This window comes from Schistocerca piceifrons, chromosome 7 (genome assembly GCF_021461385.2).
Source record: "Schistocerca piceifrons isolate TAMUIC-IGC-003096 chromosome 7, iqSchPice1.1, whole genome shotgun sequence".
In the NCBI taxonomy this organism is placed as follows: Eukaryota; Metazoa; Arthropoda; class Insecta; order Orthoptera; family Acrididae; genus Schistocerca; species Schistocerca piceifrons.
Genome location: NC_060144.1, coordinates 293,261,682 through 293,286,178, shown reverse-complemented (window position 1 = coordinate 293,286,178; position 24,497 = coordinate 293,261,682). Strand labels below are relative to the sequence as shown.

The window sequence follows — 24,497 nt, the reverse complement described above, 5'->3', positions numbered from 1 at the left end:
ACACCGCAAGATGCTGTCTGATTACTAGGGCCCGGATTTGAATCACCTAAAGAAGAACGAGATGTGCAACCATGAATGACCTAAATCGTATATAAATATCAACATAAAAAGCAAAATATGACTTTATAAAACTTTATTTAGAAATATTATTGCTGATTTTTTAAATATTCCAAGTATTACAAAATTCACTTCTGAATAAATTGTGAGTATAGCGCTTACTTTTTACAATGTTTGAAACTAACTAGCATATATTTTTGAAATGTTTGCATGTGTCTGAAAAAATACACCATGTACAGTAAAAAAAATAACAACTATCTGGGCGATAAACCATGCTTTTACTACTGCGCACATATTAAAGTATTCCAAATTCCTGTCAGTCTCAGTATTTGCAGAGTTGCACTGTATATGAAGGAGCATTTTAAGAGTTCCATTTTCATAGCACTGCGGCTGTAAGTGAGAATAATTTTCCGCCTGGGAAAACTCCTCTACACATCACAGGACGTCACAAGAGCGTATTTGAAAGCACCGAGATCCCTGCAGGCCAGCAGGGGATCACTGTTTCAAATGTCGTGGCATTAGTAGAATGATTGTCGCTAATTGTGCACATTGTAGAATATCCAGCACTCTGCAATTTGTTGTTCACTTTGTCAGCCATATGACTACGACCTCTACCCAACGCACAATATACAGATCGTCATACAACTGAGTAGTAGCAGCTTCCAGTCGTGTGATGGCTTTTGACACCACTGAAAATTTGGCGATGATTTATGCCAAGTTTCTAGGCACCTATTTCACTGTTTTAAAGCAGATGGGGCCGGCCGAAGTGGCCGTGCGGTTAAAGGCGCTGCAGTCTGGAACCGCAAGATCGCTACGGTCGCAGGTTCTAATCCTGCCTCGGGCATGGATGTTTGTGATGTCCTTAGGTTAGTTAGGTTTAACTAGTTCTAAGTTCTAGGGGACTAATGACCTCAGCAGTTGAGTCGCATAGTGCTCAGAGCCATTTGAACCAAAGCAGATGAGTCATCGGTGTAAAGCTCAAAAGTTTTTCTTCATTTTGGGTTAAATAGTGCAGTAATACTCAGCAGCATTTAGTCAAGAACTTTATCGTGTTAGAAGAGACTGAGGGGGAAGCTGTAGTGAAATGAATGTTCCTTGAGTTTATACGCCGGCGGCTGAGCTTTCACATAGGTTTTCTTGTCACAGAGAGTGAATTTGTGCACATCGGGCTGGTTACCTTGCACCTCTTCTGCCACGCTGTGTAATGCATGAGCAAGGCAAGTGCGTACACGATACTGGGGTAGAGAATCTAACACCCCTTGGCTGCTTTGGCCATCTATGAAGCACCATCTGTTATTAGCAGCAAAACATTGCCTCTGTTAACGGCACTCGACCGCAGATGCTTCATAGAGTTCTGAAAACAAAATGGCATTTACCATGTTGTTTACTCTCTTGAGAGCTTCACATGTTAGGAATAACATTTCTCCAGACCTGCAACTTATAGAACACCACCAACAACATTTACAACATAAACCCACTCACATCAGTGATTTTATTTGTGGGCACCCAGATCTTTTGGCCAGTAGTACTAATTCGTGTTTTGTTGATCACATCCTCGAAGAATACGGATAAATTGTTGTTTATCAATACAGATTCCTCTGAATGTGGATGTATTGTGTACTCTTCAAAGAACTTTCTGAAACATAGATTCTTCAGCTTCTCTAGTCGATAGTTGGAAGACACCATCAACTCAAACAAGCCCTTGAAGAGTGACTGCACAGTTGAAGTTGGATCAATCTGCTTAAATAACGGCAATTGTATGCTGTCACCTTAATTATTCTCTTCAAACAGCCTCTGCGTTGGCAGTATTACAGTGTTCTTGCACGCCAAAGCATTTCTCTGCACTAGCTGTAACTTCACATAGCTTACAAAATAATATTTCCCCGTCAATACTGAAGAACCTCTCCTCAGAGTCACAGACAAAACTTCTCTACTTCATGCTGTAAAAGCAATTAACTTTCTGCATGTTGAATCCGACTGAGTTTGTATTCAAACTGAATAGTGTCACCATGGGTGCGATATTATTAAGTCAGAAGCCCCCACTGTTGTCTATGAAGTCGTTTCGTCAACTCCGCGGAACGGTGTCTTACTTCAGCGAGCCGTCTAGTAAGTTATGCTGCTTCTCAACTCGCTCTCTCTTTCCAAGCAATTATCCTGACTTGCTGGGTCTGCTGTTATGGTTAACCGAATTTGGCACTTTAATTTTTTAAGGGGTGGCCGAATGCCCTTCCTGTCGCCACCCCCCGTACCCCCCCCCCCCCCCAGGACGGAACGTGTGTACCCCTACTGTCTGTGTCTAGTGTAATCCATGGAATAGTGCGAATGTGTTTCAAATGTCTGCAAGGCAAGTAACTGAGGCGGAACGTGGGGACCAGCCCAGTGTTAACCTAGCGGGATATGGAAAACTGCCCAAAAAGTACATCCAGGCTGACCGGCACACCGGCCCCCGTCGTTAGTCCGCCCGGCGGATTCGATCCGGGGCCAGCGTGCCTACCCGAATCCGGGAAGCAGCGCATTAGCGTTCTTTTTTTTATCTCATTTTGTTCGTGACTGTTCGTTCAATTTGTTCGGGGCGGATGTCCCATGACGTTTGTTCAAGTTCATCGTCATTCCATTAACTCAGTTCTGTTATTATAGAGAACGGCTAACCCTCTGACCGAACACGCTGAGCTACCGTGCCGGCATGTCCTGAGCTACCGTGGCGGGTGTTAACGCTGAGTCTCTACTATGTCCTAATAAATACCGCTTTGTAGCAATTGTGATTATTTATGGCAATATCACTTTAAACATTGTCACGTGAGCAGCATTTCCTTGTTTTTATTCTTGTGTTCATAAAGGTACGACAAATGTATGCATTTTTCCCAAACGTTATCCGAAAACTATTACTAAAAAGGTGTGATTGTGACTTTACTTGCACAATAAAAGTACCTGGATTCATGCATATAATGTTGTAAAATTCATTCCAAAGGTCAAGGAAAAAATATCGCTTGTCATTAAAATCCAGACCTTACTGATCACTGTGAAGGACACTGAGATGTAATATACACGTGTGAGGCAGCGTTACTAGCACCTTACAAAGTTTGGGAGGGAACTTATTGTCAATTTCCATTTGTACTCGTGCAAGACAGCGATATCAACATCCATTAAACTTTCTGAATGTATTATTGTGGTCTCCATTTGGCCGGCTGGTCAAATCCTGTAATGTGTAATTTTTTTTGGCAGTAGGACGTCACAGTGGCCCGATGTTGGTCTGTATTGGAACATATGAACAGGTATACTCGTCTTCAAGGTTCCTTCCGACAACTCAGGCGGGATAGTTGTATTGGGCGCCAAGCACATCTTAAGTTCTTCACATATTGCGCCTGCCATCCGCGGACAAGGAATGGATTCCCTGCAACATTCTGTTTCATCCCGCGCTGTCGGAGACTAACAGTAGACGAACTAGCGAATTAACACCCCATGTGAGGGCTGCCGTTAGCGCCACTACGCAAACGGCTGCGTTTGGATTCGATCTGAGACCTGGCCTGTTGATAAATTACGTCGTATGGTATTCTGCGATGTAATATGTGGGATGATATCCTTGGCAAGTATGGCCGGGATCTAGAGAGGGATACCACTATCACAGTGTTCTGGGGATGCACAGTGGCGTTACTCCTGGCGTTATGGCGTGCGGGGCCATCGGGTATGACTTCAGTAGCGGCTACCAGTGACTGAGGAAATTCTGATGTCACAACATCACGTCACGGACGTTGTAAGACCTCATGTGCTATCTCTCTTGCACAGGACTGTGTTATCATCTCGTAAAAGGACTATGCTCGCTTATGCGTGTCACCTGAACTGTGTGAGTGATGTTGAGGGACTTTCGACGCCAGGAAGATCCCCAGAACTGTCCTCAATAGAACCTGTTTGCAACCAGCTCGTCCAATTATGCCAGTATCCGTGATACACGTTACGACTGTTGTGTGCCTGCTTGCCTTTAGACATGGCTCCGCAGCACATTTTCCAACCGATTCAGTTCGAGTACCCAGGTCAGAGGGTTGCAACGTCATACTGCTAAGAGGATTGATATTGTCAGCTTTTGTTTTGGAAATTTGATTTAATTTTGTCGTCACTTAAATAACGCCGCTTTCTCTTCCAACTCGTAAAGTTTTCGTACCTTTCCTCCCTCCTTCCGGGTACGTCACTTTTTTCGCCATGTATATTTTCTACTGTTTTCTTAAATATTAGAAGATGTATTTCGGAAAGATTTCTTTGAAGACACGAATTTTGTGACTCGCCCCTGACCAATCCGTTTCTAACACACTCCTCATCGGCCGTTACAGTTACAGTTGCCGCCTTCACACTGATCACTACATGGTGACTCAGTAAACAAGACAGTATTCCCATTAGTTCATCCTCGTATTAGATGATACGTGGCACTGTTCACCTTAACGATACACAGGAAATAATTCACAGAGTGTGTTTCCCACACTACTGGTACGAAACAGATCGTACCAATAGAGAAACAGTGACCCTGGAAAAATCATTTTCGACCTTTTTGAAAGACAATGATGCATACCTTTTATGTATCAAAAACAGTGTGTAATATTTAAGATTATAATTTTGTCGAATGGTGAAGACGACTATTCACCAAAGCACTGTAACCTATTTCACACGTGTCGGGACAAATTAGATAAAGGTACAATAATAACAGCACGCACGGTGGCTTAGTTGTACGCTCCATCCGCGAATAAAGCGAATAGAAAACTCCATAATGTGGGAATTTAAGAAAAGTTCAATAACACGGGATTTTAAGAAAACTCCCCTCACAGATTCCTACCTGACAGAGAGCACGCTAGTCAGACAATGGTCTGAATACTATGGGTGGCTTCAGGTGTACCACACCGAAGATTTTTTAGCAAACTTGCGAACTAATATACACTCTGGTTCAGAAAAGACAGAACACCTTGAACGACTGCAGACAAGACGTTCATATAATACTATGTTCTGCAGGAATGATTAGCATTTCATCACCTGGATTCAGCATGTGTCCTGTTGCCCACTAGGCGCAGGGTACGCCATAGGCCCCGATGAATTGTTCCATGCGGGATGGCATCGACGCTTATATGGCGGGAATGGCGTCCTGTGGTATTCCCTCCGTACTGCATTCATCTGGTTCCAAAGTTCATTTGTGGTGGTCAGCATTGGATCTAGCCTTGCACCCACTGTTTCACCATATCTCACACATTTTAAATTGACGACGGTTTGATAAACTGGCGGGCCAGGGCAAAAGACTAACATCCTGCAACACCAATAAGAAACGTGTGATCGTGCATTATCTTGCTGAGAAATGGCATCTGGAGCGTTGTGCAGAAACGTGATGGCTGCGGGTCGCAGGATGTCATTTACGTACGTCATACTGGTCACACTGCCCTGGGAAGAAACAAGCTGTGATTTATGGATGTACCCAATAGCAACCCGTACCATGCCTTGAGCTGGCGCTATACCTCTTCTGCGAACGCAGTCACTATGATGCCACTCCCCCTGTTGCGGTGAACCGAAGTGGGGCCACCATTTTCAAACCGTATGGGATGCCTTTTCTGACCCAAGCGGTGTCATTGCGTACACCACTGGCGTCTAGCATGTTTCTGCACATTCGTCAAAGGTAGGCAGGAAAGCGGACGACGCGCACGTAACCATGTCGCAAGAAACGGCGGCGGACTGTCATCCATGACAGTGTACGATTAGTTACAATGTTCCGTTGTTGCGACAGAGCCGAGGAGGACACAGATCTGTCCTGGAAGGCCATTCGGATGAGGCGGCGATCTCGATCTGGGTGGTGAAACCTGACCCATCTCGTCGTGTTCTATGGCCTTCCGTGAAACATTCTGCACACACCCGTTGTACTACCGAAAGGCTTTGTTTCAAAAGAGCAGCAGTTTCCTGGACGGATGCATCACATTCTCTCATGCCAATAAGGCACACTCTTTCAATCTCACTGATCTGGCGGTGCGGTTCGCTCATACGTCTGCGGGGCAGCCTGCATGTCATACTGTTCCATCAACTTAGGTTTATAGCGACAACGAGAGCTACTACCAGTGTATTGAGCATAAGCGGCTCACATGCTTACAATAATCAAAAAATTCGCCATTGCAGAACATTGTCTTGGTACCAGTCATTCTATTGAATATAATGACGTGTAGATTCTGGCATTCTGGCATGCATTTCCACCTACTGGGATAGCTTTATTAGCACAACTGTTGAATATAAATTGTCAAGCATCCTTATAAATAGAGACGATGGTTTTTGTTTAAATTCTGCGTGGAATCCTGTTCTATCTTAAAAAACAGGGGAACAAAGATTATGCTATCTCACCCGTTGATTATTAATTTCACTAATGATATCGTCTGACGTTGGTCATCTCTGGTTTGTGATAGCGTTAGTGTTTACACGGTGTGTGAGTCGTATCTTTGCGGAGTTTTTCTTGAAAGCGAATTTTTAAATTGCTGAGGTCATCGGTCCTTAGGCTTACATTCTACTTAATGTAACTAAAACTCACTTACACTAAGGACTCGAACCTACGACGGCGGGAGCCGCGCGAACCGTGGCAAGTCGCCCCTGACCTTACAGGTACTCGGCGAGGCCACCCCTGTCGAAACGACGTCACCTGTCAGCATTCTCCTAAGATTTTTGAGATGTGTAGGGGTACGCATGTACACTCGCGGATGCTCTTTGCCCACTGACTTATCGTATTTAACTGTCATTATGAAGTTGTGCAGTAATGGGAATGTCCACCCTTACGGGAACTGAGTTCGGAAGTGGGACATGTATAACCGAATCCGTGTTTATTTATATTGTGCTGATAATCGTCACCGAAATCGGTGAGTCAGGCTATGTGACAGATCTTTCCTACAGATCGATAGATGTTGTGTTAATAAGCGATAGATCAAAGGCTATTTCAGCTAATTTTTTTAAAGGTTTGGATCCGTTTCGACCGTTCAGCAGCGCCGAAACGGCTGCTGCACCAAGGAATCAGCATAAGCTACGACCAAATAAATACTATAGTTTTTCTCATCGTGCTCGGAAATGACATACCTGGGATCTAGTACTTGGGCAGGCAATCAGCGATACTAAAACGAGACAGTTTTGTAATGCATATAAAATTCATGCCACCAGATTCCTAGACGGGGGAGGGGTTGGGGGCAATTTCCCGTTCTTGTCCTCTATTGTGAACATCTACGGCTCCACCTATTCCGTAAATGTACTCCGTAACCTGCCCAAAACTGCCATTACAAACAATACTCAAACTTTGCAAGAAGACGCAACACGTTACTGAGCCATATTGCAGTAATATAGTAATGTGGAGTTAATGAGTGTTAGTCCATTTTTGTTGGAAAATTTTTAAAAAGTAAATTATTATCTTAGTTGCCTAACTGACAGAATGACGACAAAAAGAAGCGTCTAGAGAGAAGAAAGCATACATCAAAGACCTTAATCCGCAAATACTATTATTCAAAAGAAGTTTTTAAGTTAATAAGTACATGTAAAATTTTTACGAAAGACGCTTCAGTGATACACTCTTATCAGATTCGCCGTTTTGCCATTGCAGAAATCTGTTCTCTTACTTTGGTTTCTGTGTCAGTTCCTCATACGGAATAATATACGACACAATATAGTCGTGTGTAATAACTAGTTTTCTCATTTCAACTCACATCTACACCTGTATCTACATCCACATAATACTCCGAAAGCAACAGTAAGGTGCTTAGTGGAGGGTACCTTGTTCCACTACAGCTCATTTCCTTTCCTGTTCCACTCGCAAACAGGGCGAGGGCCAAACGAGTAAATACCTCCGTACGAATCCCAACTTGTCTTAACTTGTCCTGGTGGTCCTCAAGCGAAATGTACATACGATTTACTGGAATCGTGCTGCATTCTGCCACAAATGCTGGTCCTCTAATTCCCAACACCGTTTCTCGTAAGTAAAGACCTCTTCTCTCCAGGGATTCAAATTCGGGTTCACGAAGCGTCTCGTTAATACTCGCATGTTGATCAGGACTATCAGTAAAAAATCTAGCAGTTTTCGGAATTGCTTCGCTGTCCTCCTTTAATCCTACGGGATGCGAATGCCAAACATTCAGGTAGTACTCGAAAATGTGTCGTACTAGTGTTCTACATGCGTTCTCGTTTGTCGATTAGCCACACTTCATAAAATTCTTGGAATAATCCGACTACCAACCTTGTGTACTCGTTTGAATTTATATCGTTTCGCAGCGTTACGCCAAGATATTTAATCGACGTGACAATGTGAAGGCGATGATTTCTAAATCGGTAATTATTTGTGGACAGAATCTTTTCTGTCTCAGGGAATTTTATTTAATTAGAACGTGGAATAAACATAAAGATTTTGCAGCAAACCGATGTTACGGACATTTTCCTGGAATTTGGTGGGTCCGTTCTTTTACGTCACCTGCACTTTTTTACATCCAGTTACTGATAAAAACTAAATCTTAGGATAAGCCTATTCAGATGAAGAATTAAATGAGACTGAAAATTCTCGCACCCATTTGTCGCACCCTAAGGCCTGAGAGACTCGTCTGCAAAAATATACACAAGCGCTCATCTGCTTAAAGGACAAGAAATGTAATTCGGGTGGGGTATTTGTAGAAACTCTCTAGACTTTTCCCGAATAGCGGAGTTCTTGTCCGCCAACTATGGCACTCATGTTCGGAAATACCATATCGCTCGCATTCACAACCACCCACTAGGACTGTTGATATTTTTAAAAATATCTGGGATCCGAATGTCGATATTTAATAAGAATATTACCATAGACTCCCGATATGTCAAGAGACTGATACATCTAGGTATCGTAAATAAAATATCGGCCTATTGACCTATAAAATAACGGCTGCACATTATAAATATGCTTCCGGTTTTATATCCGTATAGTTGAATATTCATTTGTTATTAGATATTCTGCACATCAACAAGCTAACTGTCTGCCTATCCCCCTTAGAGCAAGAACTGAAAGGAAAAGAAAACGTTGGAAGTTCAAGCTTGGCGATAACCACTTCGCTAACAGTTGTAACTGCAAGTAAGTGACACAATAAAAGGTGTCCGATGGGTCCACCGCTCGGTTTCGTCACATAGCCGATTTGTATTTCTGCAAATGCGAGCGACCTAGCAGTCAAAACTGTGTGGCGGAGCTAAAAGTTGCAGTTCCTGTTGGTAGAGGCGATCGGCAATTACCTCAACATATTCCTTCATATGTCTCCGCCCACCGCAAAAACAAATCTTGTCATTCAGATTATGGCCATCTTTTCCAGAAGCAGTTTTCAAGAACGACGATGTGAAAAAATAGCACCGTAGGAGCGATAAAAGGTTTTTTTTAACGTAACTGATTTGTTATTTCTCCACATCGGAAATCTTGTAATTCCATTCACGCCGTCATCCCCCGGTGCAGTCAGACTTTTTCTTTGTGCTACCTACACTTGATTCACACAGTGAAAGAGAAAAACTGGGCCTTATGGGATCTCAAAAAGTAGTAAGCTCCTTCAAACAGTGAACGTAAAACTATGTTCAGCTACCGTTTCAAAAGAACAATGTCATGTATTTACCGAAAATCGCGAAAAAATATAATATAAAATAAAAATATTGGCACTCCTTATTGCCATTTAGATACCGATATATAGATATATTGAGGAAAATATGTCGCCGATAACTGTGTGTCGATGTCCTTTTGTGAACCAACGGTATATCTGTATTTTATCGACATACCTACCACTCACACACCCACACACACACCACACAACATGCGTGCACGCATACCAATACGTGCGCAAGCAGGCAAGCCCTACAGCAACGCAGCACGTCGAAATCACGCAGCGCGGTTCCCCGACCTGATTTGTGCTTTTTTCACGCTTTCGGCACCGCACCGCAAGCGCGACCGATTCCGAACAGGAGACGGAATTCCGTTGGCTTTACAAAGTGCAATGGAACTTGGAGCTGCCGACATAGTCCCTCCCCACCACTCGGCGGAGCCGCCGGGGGAAGTCGTTGCGAGAGAGACGCCCGCAGGGCCGTGTCCTCGAGCGATATAGTTAGCCAAGACAGCGGACGAGAAAATGGAGGCAAAAAGGGGGCTTCCCACGTGCTCGGGTATTTTGACATTCACGGCTGTAGAACCAGTGGACCGTTTCGGCGCGAGCGCACGATCGCGGAGGCCGTTTGCCTAACGTGTCCATGTATCGGTATCCGAAGGTTCTGGAAAAGATACAGCCGGCTGGTGTATAAAAGGTGTGGGACTGCAGGCTATCAGCACAGTTCGGTGCAGGTAGCACTCGGCGAACACACACAGATAGTTCTTCTAACGATGGCGCCGAGACCGACGAGCCGCCTTCTGGTGTTAGCGTGCCTGCTGCCAGCGGCGTGGGCTGGCGCCAGTCCGGATCCTGCGCAGGACATCCGCGGAAAGATGTACATGATGCGCTCCGCCAGCAAGGACCTCGACTCCTCGGCCACAGGGTACATATACCAGTCCGACGGCAAGGGGCCAGTGCAGGTGGTGAAGCTCGGCGACGCCGGCGGCGATGGCAGCGCCTACTACGACCACTACGCGGACTACGGTTCCGAAGGCGTGGAAGGCGGCGTGGGACTCGGCGGCGGAGCCGGCTACGGCAAGTACTACGGGCCTGGATTCGGCAAGTACTATGCGGCAGGTGGGCTGGGGCTGAGCAAGCTGGTGCTGCCTAAGGGCTTCGGCGCACTCGGACACGGAGGCGGCCTCGGCGCCGGCGCTGGGTTGGGATACGTGGGCGGCGAAGGCATCGGACACATCGACTACGACGGAGGTCTGGAGCACAGTGCAGCTCTGGAGGACCTGGGTCACGGCGGGGGCGGCGCTGGCGGCCACAAGGGCGCCGAGTACTACGGGTCGCAGGGCGGCGGCTACCAGGACTCCGGCTACAAGAAGGGTGGCGGTGAGTCCTACGCCGCGGGTCACCACGCTGCCAAGGGCGGCAAGGGGGACAAGGGCTACAAGGTGCAGGAGTCATTCGACAAAGGCGAGAAGGGCGTCCACGCAGCCGAAGCCGATAAGGGGCACTACAGCGAAGGAGCTGGCGAGAAGAAGGTAAATCTAAACCACCATTATCATTATTTTCTAAATTATTTTGTAGTAATTTTTGGCTTAGAGAGCCTACTGGAAAACTCAATGCATTCATTCCCCTTGTGTTCCATATGACTCTTATATATTTTCACCTCATTCTTTTGCTGTACGACCCACCAGTTTATCTTTTGACACAACAGTTCCTCGTCTACTACTTTCTCTGCCTCTATTTGCGTTCTCTCGAGGTTATTCTCATCCAGCTGCTGAACCCATGATATATCCGCTAATTTTCCGACATGTGTCATAAATTTGTGTGCAAGTCTCATTGTTGGCACTCTCTGAACATGTCCTCAAAATATGAGCCTAGTGTCTGCTGCCAGGTTTGGTAATTTCTCTGTCACTTTACGGGATTTCAGGCAGTATCTGTCCTCATTTATTTTGGTCCAATAATTTTCATCATAATCTTTGGTTCTTCCTTTGAGATTTTTTTCGAGGTCGCCTTTTCTGTTAAGAATTAATGTTTCGGCTGCACGTACAGCTTCAACTTTGATCACCGTACTGTAGTGCGTAACCTCTGTATGTTTTGACATGCACTGCTTCTCGTAGATGTCATGCGTTCCCCCGTACGCTCTCTTGAGTTACTGTAATCTAAATCTCCGTGCTTCCTTTTCTAGATCAATCCCACCAAGATACTTTAAGGGCCTGACCTCTTGATCTGCGTGTAATTCGTGGTTAATGCAAGCGATGTTAAAGTCAGCTCGCCCAAGTTGGCTTCCCGAATTATCTTGTCTAGGATGAGGTTGGAGTGATGGCAGTCCGCATCATTAGCCTAACATCGTTTTTAATTGAAAAGTGCTCTGTCATCTCTCCCACACATTTTACTTAACTTTGCGTCCTCAGTGTTTCTTTTATGAGGCACAATATCTTTGAATCTATTCCCTGCCCTTCCAGGAAGTCAAGAAGAGGCTGTAAGTCAGTCGAGTGATATGCTTTCCTGCAGTCGAAGAAAATACCGATGATTAGGCTGTTGCGGATTGAATAATATTTCAATACTGTTACTAACTCCCCATGAACCATGGACCTTGCCGCTGGTGGGGAGGCTTGCGTGCCTCAGCGATACAGATGGCCGTTCAGTAGGTGCAACCACAACGGAGGAATATCTGTTGAGAGGCCAGACAAACATGTGGTTCCTGAAGAGGGGCAGCAGCCTTTTCAGTAGTTGCAGGGGCAACAGTCTGGATGATTGACTGATCTGGCCTTGTAACATTAACCAAAACGGCCTTGCTGTGCTGGTACTGCGAACGGCTGAAAGCAAGGGGAAACTACAAACGTAATTTTTCTCGAGGGCATGCAGCTTTACTGTACGATTAAATGATGATGGCATCCTCTTGGGTAAAATATTCCGGAGGAAAAATAGTCCCCCATTCGGATCTCCGGGCGGGGACTACTCAAGATGACGTCGTTATCAGGAGAAAGAAAACTGGCGTTCTACGGATCGGAGCGTGGAATGTCAGATCCCTTAATCGGGCAGGTAGGTTAGAAAATTTAAAAAGGGAAATGGATAGGTTAAAGTTAGATATAGTGGGAATTAGTGAAGTTCGGTGGCAGGAGGAACAAGACTTTTGGTCAGGCGAATACAGGGTTATAAATACAAAAGCAAATAGGGGTAATGCAGGAGTCGGTTTAATAAAGAATAAAAAGATAGGAATGCGGGCAAGCTACTACAAACAGCATAGTGAATGCATCATTGTCGTCAAGTAGACATGAAGCCCACGCCTACTTCAGTAGTACAAGTTTATATGCCAACTAGCTCTGCAGATGACGAAGAAATTGAAGAAATGTGTGATGAGATAAAAGAAATTATTCAGGTAGTGAAGGGAGACGAAAATTTAATAGTCATGGGTGACTGGAATTCGTCAGTAGGAAAAGGGAGAGAAGTAATCATAGTAGGTGAATATGGATTGGGGGGGAAGAAATGAAAGAGGAAGCCGCCTTGTAGAATTTTGCACAGAGCATAACTTAATCATAGCTAACACTTGGTTCAAGAATCATAAAAGAAGGTTGTGTACCTGGAAGAATCCTGGAGATACTAAAAGGTATCAGATAGATTATATAATGGTAAGACAGAGATTTAGGAACCAGGTTTAAAATTGTAAGACATTTCCAGGGGCAGATATGGATTCTGACCACAATCTCTTGGTTATGAACTGCAGATTGAAACTGAAGAAACTGCAAAAAGGTGGGAATTTAAGGACATGGGACCTGGGTAAACTGAAAGAACGAGAGGTTGTAGAGAGTTTCAGGGAGAGCATAAGGGAACAATTGACAGGAATGGGGGAAAGAAATACAGTAGAAGAAGAATGGGTAGCTCTGAGGGATGAAGTAGTGAAAGCAGCAGACGATCAAGTAGGTAAAAAGACGAAGGCTAATAGAAATCCTTGGGTAACAGAAGAAATATTGAAATTAATTGATGAAAGGAGAAAATATAAAAATGCAGTAAATGAAGTAGGCAAAAAGGAATGCAAACGTCTCAGAAATGAGATCGACAGGAAGTGCAAAATGGCTAAGTAGGGATGGCTAGAGGACAGATGTAAGGATGTAGAGGCTTGTCTCACTAGGGATAAGATAGATACTGCCTACAGGAAAATTAAAGAGACCTTTGGAGAGAAGAGAACCACTTGTACGAATATCAAGAGCTCAGATGGCAACCCAGTTCTAAGCAAAGAAGGGAAGGCAGAAAGGTGGAAGGAGTATATAGAGGGTTTATACAAGGGCGATGTACTTGAGGACAATATTATGGAAATGGAAGAGGATGTAGATGAAGATGAAATGGGAGATACGATACTGCGTGAAGAGTTTGAGAGAGCACTAAAAGACCTGAGTCGAAACAAGGCCCCGGGAGTAGACAACATTCCATTAGAACTACTGACAGCCTTGGGAGAGCCAGTCCTGACAAAACTCTACCATCTAGTGAGCAAGATGTATGAGACAGGTGAAATACCCTCAGACTTCAAGAAGAATATAATAATTCCAATCCCAAAGAAAGCAGGTGTTGATAGATGTGAAAATTACCGAACTATCAGTTTAATAAGTCACAGCTGCAAAATACTAACGCGAATTCTTTACAGACGAATGGAAAAACTGGTAAAGCTGACCTCGGGGAAGATCAGTTTGGATTCCGTAGAAATGTTGGAACACGTGAGGCAATACTAACCTTACCACTTCTCTTAGAAGAAAGATTAAGAAAAGGCAAACCTACGTTTCTAGCATTTGTAGACTTAGAGAAAGCTTTTGTCAATGTTGACTGGAATACTCTCTTTCACATTCTAAAGTCGGCAGGGGTAAAATACAGGGAGCGAAAGGCTATTTACAATTTGTACAGAAACCAGATGGCAGTTATAAGAGTCGAGGGACATGAAAGGGAAGCAGTGGTTGGGAAAGGAGTGAGACAGGGTTGTAGCCTCTCCCAGATGTTATTCAATCTGTGTATTGAGCAAGCAGTAAAGGAAACAAAAGAAAAATTCGGAGTAGGTATTAAAATTCATGGAGAAGAAGTAAAAACTTTGAGGTTCGCCGATGACATTGTAATTCTGTCAGAGACAGCAAAGGACTTGGAAGAGCAGTTGAACGGAATGGACAGTGTCTTGAAAGGAGGATATAAGATGAACATCAACAAAAGCAAAACGAGGATAATGGAATGTAGTCAAATTAAATCAGGTGATGCTGAGGGAATTAGATTAGGAAATGAGACACTTAAAGTAGTAAAGGAGTTTTGCTATTTGGGGAGTAAAATAATTGATGATGGTAGAAGTAGAGAGGATATAAAATGTAGACTGGCAATGGCAAGGAAATCGTTTCTAAAGAAGAGAAATTTGTTAACATCGAGTATAGATTTAAGTGTCAGGAAGTCGTTTCTGAAAGTATTTGTATGGAGTGTAGCCATGTATGGAAGTGAAACATGGACGATAACTAGTATGGACAAGAAGAGAATAGAAGCTTTCGAAATGTGGTGCTACAGAAGAATGCTGAAGATAAGGTGGGTAGATCACATAACTAATGAGGAGGTATTGAATAGGATTGGGGAGAAGAGAAGTTTGTGGCACTAGAAGAAGGGATCGGTTGGTAGGACATGTTTTGAGGCATCAAGGGATCACAAATTTAGCAATGGAGGGCAGCGTGGAGGGTAAAAATCGTAGAGGGAGACCAAGAGATGAATACACTAAGCAGATTCAGAAGGATGTAGGTTGCAGTAGGTACTGGGAGATGAAGAAGCTTGCACAGGATAGAGTAGCATGGAGAGCTGCATCAAACCAGTCTCAGGACTGAAGACCACAACAACAACAACAACTGTTACTAAATGGAACATGTTTTTCACGAGCACCCTGGAAGAAACTTGGTTTGGTATTCGCTGATCTTCTGTTAGAGCTGTGTTTGGGTTTTTTGAAGTAAACTTGAAGGCAATATCTTTTACGGTACTTGAAAAACAAAGATCTCTTTGTTATTATTTACGATTGTCCTGTCACCTTTCTTTAGGAATGGGTAGACTGCCATAAATAAATCGTTTCTGAACTTACTTTCCACGTGCAACAGACACCCACTGAGAGCCAAAAAACTGATCCTACTCATCCTAGAATACTGTACATGTATGCATCAGTACCACTGTCTTAATTGAACTCTACCAAGACCTGCCAAGTCACACGATCTTAGTCCTACACAAAACGTCACAGACTATTTGGATCAGCAAGTGAAACCCAGACGTCTGCGACTCCGCAGTTTGTAGCTTTACGTCACCTAATTTTAAATGAGCGGCTTGAACTGAATGTGGAATGCCTGAGGAGGCACGTGGGATCTCTTCCTCGCAGAAATGAGGCCAATTTCAAAGCTAGAGGTTGTGTCACGTAGGGCTGACGTGACGTTCTCATGGGTGTTACAGATATTTTGCACAATGTACTTATATTTCTGCACATATTTTACCTGAATTTATTCACGTTCTCTGGGTCGATGTATGAATACATTTCTCTCTTCATTCACCTTACGATGGGAGGCGTGCATTTATCTGTTTGCTAATCCTGTAAATTGCATGTCTGAAGATTTGATTGTTTAACAATTCGGTTTCTTGGATCTCTACAAGCGTCTTCCACGCTGGATGTGCTCTCTCCTATGAGAGAATATTATCAACACAAGGGATGATTTTAATACAACTACCTGTTGTATTATAACCGAAATTATTCCTTCAAGAACGTAGGTCTGTATACATGGTAAATTCACTGTTTCTTGCCAGAAAATGAGGTTTCATTGCGAGAAAAATGGAAGTTTCGATTAATAACTTACAATAGAAAAATAATTTCTGCAGCTGTATTATACTATCTACATCTTTAATTTTACTGTCTGTTGCACATAAGAAGAAATGATTAGATTACAGGCAACTGCTTGTTAAAGCAACTAAATCACGGTTGGTATTTGGCATTGGGATGTGGTGCCTTGAAGTTTACTTTATTACCATACACTTTTAATACCGAGAGTGAAACTTTAGTTGCCATTAGGTTAACAAAAGCACAGTGAGTTGTTAGTTAAAATGTGCAATGAGGAATTATTGTGTTGTTTTCAGTAGACTTCCAGAGTATGTATTCAGAAAGATTTGTCAAACCTATCACTTGAAGCGACCGATTAAAGTGTAAGAGTTTTCAGTCAGTGAAACGTTACTAAAGCTAAAAAACACACACACAAAACTTGTGTACACGATAAGAGTTTATGGGTAATTCAAGAAAGTTTGTGGATGTCAAGAGCACGAAAGGAAGAACTTGCACATCAGAAAGATCATTCTGTATGGTAGTCAGTCAAAATTAAAAAAAAAATTACTCATTTGCAATAAGCGCATATGAGAGAATTTTCGGTTCACTTTTAAACGCTAGATCACTGACTTTGATTAGGAAAGATGCGCGTACGTCTGTGTGGAACAGTAATCGAAATAACTTTATACAGTATGCAGTACGGAACTCTCCTGACTTTCATAAATATCCGTTACATCTCTACTTCTATATCTGCTGCGCTATTCACACAAATGGCTTTTTCAGGGAACACATTTTGATTCCTATGAATTTTGATTAGCATGCTACAGAACTGAATATTAGATTATAACTTCTTACTGACACTACGTTTAGGGCCATCTGCGTTGTTGCATCCTGTGGTCCGACTTTAAAAATCTCCTCGCAATTCTTTAACGATATACTTCTTGGATTTAATTCACAACATGAATAATTACTTCGATGTAATGTTCTGTAAGGAACAAATATTCTTGGCGAATCCTTTTCACTGTTCATAGTTCCTTGTATGATGTTAAATCAGTTTTATTTTTTGGACGTCGTTCCACCTGTTACACAATAACTAATAACGAATAGTGGAGATAAAACTCAGTGCGGCAGCGGTTCTTTTAAATAGTGTCATCATATATAGCGTTTGGGGTTATATGGTATGTAAACAACGTCCTTTATACTTCCTTTTATTTCTTAGTTATTGGTTTTCGGTATAGTCAGGTACTTTCTCAACATCCTCCAAAACTACGAGCCTTTGCTACTCCCTTAGCTGACATTAAATACAGACGTCATTGGTACAGAGTCAGTTTCAATCTGCTGTTACTTCGCTGTTTGACAGCGTGACTATATTTTGGTTGCCTATGTTTGGTGGTTTTGTGTACTGTGGTCGTGGTACAAATATTGTTGTGCACCATGACAAATGGAAGTTGACTAATAAACCAGGTTATAGTTTTCATGCCTCTACATCAGTTACTAACGATTTTTGTTAATCTGTGGGAAGTTACTGCACTGATTTACGGGACGCACGGCTGTACTTCGGAAGATGTACCAGTTTTTTTAATCTCATCCTTTAGCATCAAGAAGGGAATCATGTTATGTAAACAAAGATATCGTGCGACTGCCTTTTTCAGTAAGGCAGAATCAAAAGCTATCCTTATTATGAATGGGACAATTCAGTAATAGCGTGTATATTAGCACTTTCTTTGGAATCATACCAGCACGTTGGTACGCGAGAGATACGTGGCTGAGCGTGGCTGTTTTGAACGCAGGCCCACCACGACGAGGCTGCGCACTACGGTGCCCAGCAGCAGGGAGCCAAGGGCTTCAAGAGCGCCAGCTTCGGGGAGGAGGGCAGCCACCGCAAGGGCCACAAGACCAGCGGCTTCCACAACGTGTACCACAAGGACGAGTACAAGAAGGACCACGAGTTCTACGATGACGCCCACCAGAGCGGCCACCACAGCAAGGACGGTGCCTTCGAAGCCAAGCAGGCCGTCAGCCACGGCGGCTACAAGAAGGGCGGCCAGTTCGAGGGCGGCCACGCCGAGAACGAGAAGGGTGAAAAGGGTGCCTACTCAAAGGTACGTCCTCTATTTACTGTTTGTGTTATTGCGTGGCAACTCCTTACACTGAAAGACCACAAGAGGTGCAGATCACAATATTATGACACCCAAGCACATACACTGCCCACTCAGTTTCATACCTAGGCACAACTCTCCTCCAAGGACTTACACCAAGAATAATTGAAACACTTTTCATAGTGGAATGAGATTTTCACTCTGTAGCGGAGTGTGCGATGGTATGAAACTTTCAGGCAGATTAAAACTGTATGCCGGACCCAGACTCGAACTCGGGAAGTAAAACTGTGAGGACGGGGCGTGAGTCGTGCTTGGGTAGCTCAGTTGGTAGAACACTTGCCCGCGAAAGGCAAAGGTCCCGAGTTTGAATCTGCCTGGAAGTTTCATATCAGCGCACACTCCGCTACAGAGTAAAAATCTCATTCTGGAGACATCCCCAAGACTGTGGCAAAGCCACGTCTCCACAATATCCTTTCTTTCAGGAGTGCTAGTTCTGCAAGGTTCGCAGGAGAGCTGGAGAGCTTCTGTAAAGTTTGGAAGGTAGAAGACGAGGTACTGGCGGAAGTAAAGCTGTGAGGACGGGGCGTGAGTCGTGCTTGGGTAGCTCAGTTGGTAGAGCACTTGCCCGCGAAAGGCACAGGTCCCGAGTTCGAGTCTCGGTCCGGCACACAGTTTTAATCTGCCAGGAAGATTCACTTTGCATAGTATTTCGCTACGTGAAATTGCAGATAGTCAAAAATGGTTAAAATGGCTCTGAGCACTATGGGACTTAACACCTGAGGTCGTCAGTGCCCTAGAACTTAGAACTACATAAAACTAACTAACCTAAAGACATCACACACATCCGTGCCCATGCCGTAGCGGTCGCGCGGTTCCAGAATGAAGCGCCTAGAACCGCTCGGTCACAACGGCCGTTGCAGATAGTCCTTCACTGGGTTCAGTATATGCCAAAGGTTTAGAAACAAGTTATTTCATTAGGTAACCGAAGGTGGTTGTAACAGTAGTCATGGAAATATCATTACCATATTTTGAATGTTTAGACGCCGACAGGCACATGTGCATTATTAACGTGATGGTTCCAGAACTCAGCTTCAAATTCTGCGGCTTTGAACAGGATTTCTCGTTTGAAAAAGCTGTTTTGTAGTATATCTCATTCGTTTCCAACGTTCGCTCCTAGTTGCAAACCACCATTTTCACTGACTCACTTGTCGGTTCTATGTGATCTTCCCCAGGTCTGACACACCTGATTGCTAGCACTATAGAACTGGACGGAGCCGCTATCGATTTTATAATGATGTAAGACACCAGCATTCTCGCTGTAACAGCAATTACTGAAAATCATTTCCCATGCCTTCGACCTCAGTTCTAAATTGTACGTGCAGATATCGCTGACCGTTGAATAGTCACGTAAGTTACGCTTGTAGCAGCAAACAACTTCGAACTATGCACAATGACGTTTTATCTTCCACAAATCTTCAGCTGATGCTGTTTATGGAGCGTCCAGAGGCATAATTTTATGTGTTCCCTTGTTTCTAATGTTAATATAAACGCAGTTATTTACAAAAAATCTAAAAGTATCATAAAATAGCTGATAACTGATAACATGATCATTCTCTGTCGGCGTTTCACCGTAGCGTAACTTCGGAGAATCATTACATAGATCCAAATCATAACACCTGAAGATGGATCCACGTGTTCCGAAATATTGTGCATAATGTGAAGTTATAAGGACGGAATTTATGCATACATTCATTTGAATTAATGACATTAAGGTTATATGAAACGTAACGGAGCAGAGCGTAGCGCCGAATCTCTTTTTTGAACTTCTGCACACGTTGGAAATTGATATTTTGCACACTGTTTATCTTGGAATCAGCAGCATGCATTTTTGCCAAATCCGGAAGAAATTTATCAATTGTGCAAGACTTCATACATTCACATTTGGATCAAAATATTATTTTAGACCACTTATCTTAAATTTGATACTGACATCCCCTCTTGTACCCATTGCTTGTTACACCTATTACTTATGACGCATGACGTTACACGGTTTATGGTGAATATTACTAAAACTCGTACTTCTCGTCCTGTTTAGTCGCATATCGTAGGTTGAACAGTGTGTCTGGCTACGACATGAAGGATCGAAATTCTATCCTGGGCAAATGCAAAGATGATATGTTCGTAGAAGGGTTGGAGTAGAGTGGGACTGGAATAGACTCAACCTATACTCATGAACTAAAATAAAACTGCTGACCACTTAAAGAAGAGGCACTGATGCTAGAAAGACGTCTTGAATATCCATCGCTGATAGATGATTACATATTTCAGCCCCAAAATTGCTGTCCTTTGTACCATCCGACATAGGGCAAAGTAGCTCTGTACTTTCAGCTCAGTACTTTCAGAATGATTACCTTTTCTCTCAGAAAAATACGCTTTCATTTGTTCATCCACCTTAACGGTCAATATTTTCCCTCTAATTCGTGCTGCCCTCTGGTAAGACATCTCTTTAATTTCGCAAACTAGTGTCAAGGTTCGTAACAAGTCATGCGAAATGCTTTGGCTTTGGACGTTTTCGCAACAAAGACTAGGTTTGAATTCCCAAAAAGAATTCATGACAGCTGAAAGCGTTCCTAAGTACCACATTTTGCTTTGATTTGATAAAAATCCATTTCGTCATCTCATGGTCTGCCAAATACATAAAAACCCAGCTTCATATTGTAAAATATTTAGCCGTCGCTTGCCTTCATTTAACTATTTTTAGTGGTGAATAGCACTGCTTTTGGCATGCATGAAGGCCCTCTCTGGATTTAAATTCGATTCATACAACTACTCCTCCGACACCCCGTTCCTACTACGTTGGGAACTATAAATTAAATATGGAGAGTTTATTTTTGCTAATGTTATAGTTCGCTGTCTGTAAAAGCTTATCCGAAGAAGAGAAATACATTAATAGCAAGTAACAGCAAGTTTTTTTCTAAGAGCATGTGTCTGGAGACTACCTTCATATGGAAGCTAAATGTGGACGTTACACAGTGCAGATTAGAAAAAATGTGATGTTACAGATAAAAGTACAAAATTGTGTGGGTAGGTTAGATAGTTAATAAAGAGGTATAGAACCGAATTATGGATAATCGAGTTTTATGCAATAACTTGACTAAAAGAATGAATAAGCTGATGGGAAAAATTAAGGGGCGTTTTGGGAGTAAAGAGTGAGACGGTCAAAACTGTAGAGCGGGACAATTTTTAAACGCAGGATGCACGTTATAATGGATATAGCTTGTAGAAGTTGTGCAAAGAACAGTGGAGTTACACAGTATGTACTTACTAGGTATGCTGCATCCCAGCTGTCACTGACCAGATAACTATGACCACTTTATTGTAACTGTTTTGGATAATGTTGACTGCCTACAATAACCACATGCCTTTCACAATATCTATACACAATATAAATACGAACAGTGAACACCAATGTGACTATCTGTGAGTTATCGTGACCATCCCTTCCACTTAGGGCGCCCACAGCGACGCAGCTAGCGGACACGATGCCGCGCACGGCGAGAAGGCGTACCACGGGCACGACGAACAGTACGGCGCCGAGGAGCAGGCGGGAGGCGGTCAGAGCTACGCACACGCTAGCGGTGGAGGTGACGCCGGCTATGGAGGCGGCAAGTACGTCGGGGGCGGCTACAGCGGTGGCAAGTACCTGGGAGGCGGCTACTGATCGTCGCCGCGGCGCCAACGCCCCGGTGGGGCACTTAGTCACATTCTGTTATGTTAAAGCTTCTTGTATGTAAATTAATAAATTATTTATGTATTTTGCAAAACGTACCGTCTTTCAAATTTACCTACCAACTCGTTAACCCTTTGACTGCTGGGGTCGTGTTAATCCGTCATGCCTCGCCGTTGCCCTGGCGCGCCAGACGGGGTTAAGCTCGGCCCTTAGGTTTTCCCTACAGCGATAAGGACATGTCGACGCGAACAGTGCCACCAGGGGTTCATTTGAGCAATTACCAGACAGCGCCAGGCAACAGGCTGTACTGCACATTCGCAGCTACGATGACGTAGGCAGCCCGTGCTTGGTGCTTGCTCTGCTCATTGGATTTTCGTCGAATTTCTGGTGGAATTTCGTGGTGGGGCATCACGTGACCATGTGCAGCCCTGCGGCATGTTGTTGAGAGGACATACAGAGCTGTACTTAGAGCAATTGTTTAATCATATCCTACCCAAATAAAGGATGCAAATAAGGAAGCAGTTCTTGGCAAAATATCATTTCAAAATTAGACTCCACAGCTCGAAGTAGCATAACATTTTGATATGGGGTGAATTTGACAGATTTTTTTATTAAATTCGTCCTCTGCAATATTGTTATGTAGCATTGCCAGCATTGCAAAAAGCTACTAGGATGGAATACAAATTTCTTGGGAAGAAAAACAGTTTCTTGTGTAGCTTACACCGGAATAAAGGACAATAAATTTCACGACTATTTCAAAATGTGCAAAAAATTAACAAGGTGGTCTGTGAGGCAAAGAAACCGTACAACTGACGGTTTATATTTTACTCTAGGATTAAATATGAAGCCATGTACGAAGTTAACACGATAAAACACGTCTACAATTTACCATAGAATGTCATTCTATAAATTTAAGACGTAAACACAAATTTAAGAAATAACTTCAGGCCTAGAGGAAGTACTAGACAAGTGCCTTGTGATCGAAAAACACTTTCGCAGAAGGCAGATTTGTAAAATTCTGCTACAGCTGTCATTATATTTGAAACAAATATTTAATTCAAAACTACGGACCAAATTTGCCTTCTTAGTCAGCTTCAAGTAAATGTTTACGTATGTTTGTACGTATATAGCATTAAGAGATCTTACAGTGTCATAAAAGGAACGGGACATCAGAGACTACTCCAGCCAGCATGGGAATTTCATAAGCCACTGTAAAATGCTTCATTCCGGTCTAATTGCACATTTCTATATCCAGATACACTCTGAAGTACTTGATATTCAGCTTTTCATGTGGTTTTTGTGATACCAATTTTCTCAGAGGTCCAATACTGTATTCTCATCTTAGGTTCTTTATTATGGTATAATGTCATTCGTCCCAGAAAACGAAAATTTGCACTTGAAATTGAACTAAGTTGAAAGTAGCCAATAGTGCGGAATGAAATACTTCGTTCCAAATAAACTAACTGCCTCAGCAGAAAAAGAATTAATGGAAGAAAATTTCTCTACAAAACAGACAGAAATAGCTTCATTAAGACATTAATGATTGATTACTACGTGAAAATAATATAAAATCAGAAAATTGAAACCACTAACTTATTTTGGTCTTTCATTGTTATGAGAATGCATATTAATTCACTTGATGGCTCCCAGCCCCAGAAATCTATTTTGATTTAATTTGACGTGGGAGCTGTAAACGAAGGTAGCAGCAATATTTCGAAGACACGAAACATATACACGGGTCACGTGGGGAAGGATTCCCCCCCCCCCCCCTATAACTCAGCTTGTTCTGCGCATGCGTGAATCTGGCAGCTTGGGCGCACCATAAAAAATTTTTCCTGGTAGCATCTGGCTACCTGCTGCTACTGCCCATACAGCAAACAGCCACACTTCAAGTAGCCAGAAGCGGGAGGAAGGCACTGCTCATATGCGAATTCAGCTCTGCGCATGTGCACGAGCCCGCTGGGAACTGCTCATACGAACCTCAGCCTTTACACCGCTAGGGACGAGTTTAGGCGCGCTGAATCACAGCTACTTGAGCGCGACAGACGTGAAAACACGCAGAGCCATCTTTCCGCCCTGCTCTTCCATGAGCTGTTCAGTGGTCTGACTGTATGGTTCCGGAGTGCGTATATGTTCGTTGCTATGCTCCTCCTTTGCAGAATTCGACTTCGCTTGTCGTGTATGCGTCAGTTTTCTTGCTCTCTACGGGAGATACATCACGTCGCCGTGGT

General features: G+C 43.3%; 1 protein-coding gene across 1 annotated transcript; it reads left to right on the top strand.

Moving 5' to 3' along the window:
* The first annotated feature begins 10,411 nt into the window (after window positions 1-10,411).
* On the top strand, window positions 10,412-22,257 carry LOC124805636 (glycine-rich cell wall structural protein 1.8-like). The gene is made up of 3 exons (XM_047266204.1): window positions 10,412-11,170; window positions 18,228-18,539; window positions 22,048-22,257. The coding sequence occupies exons 1-3, from the start codon at window positions 10,412-10,414 to the stop codon at window positions 22,255-22,257; spliced, it is 1,281 nt and encodes a 426-aa protein (XP_047122160.1).
* Window positions 22,258-24,497: the final 2,240 nt, after the last annotated feature.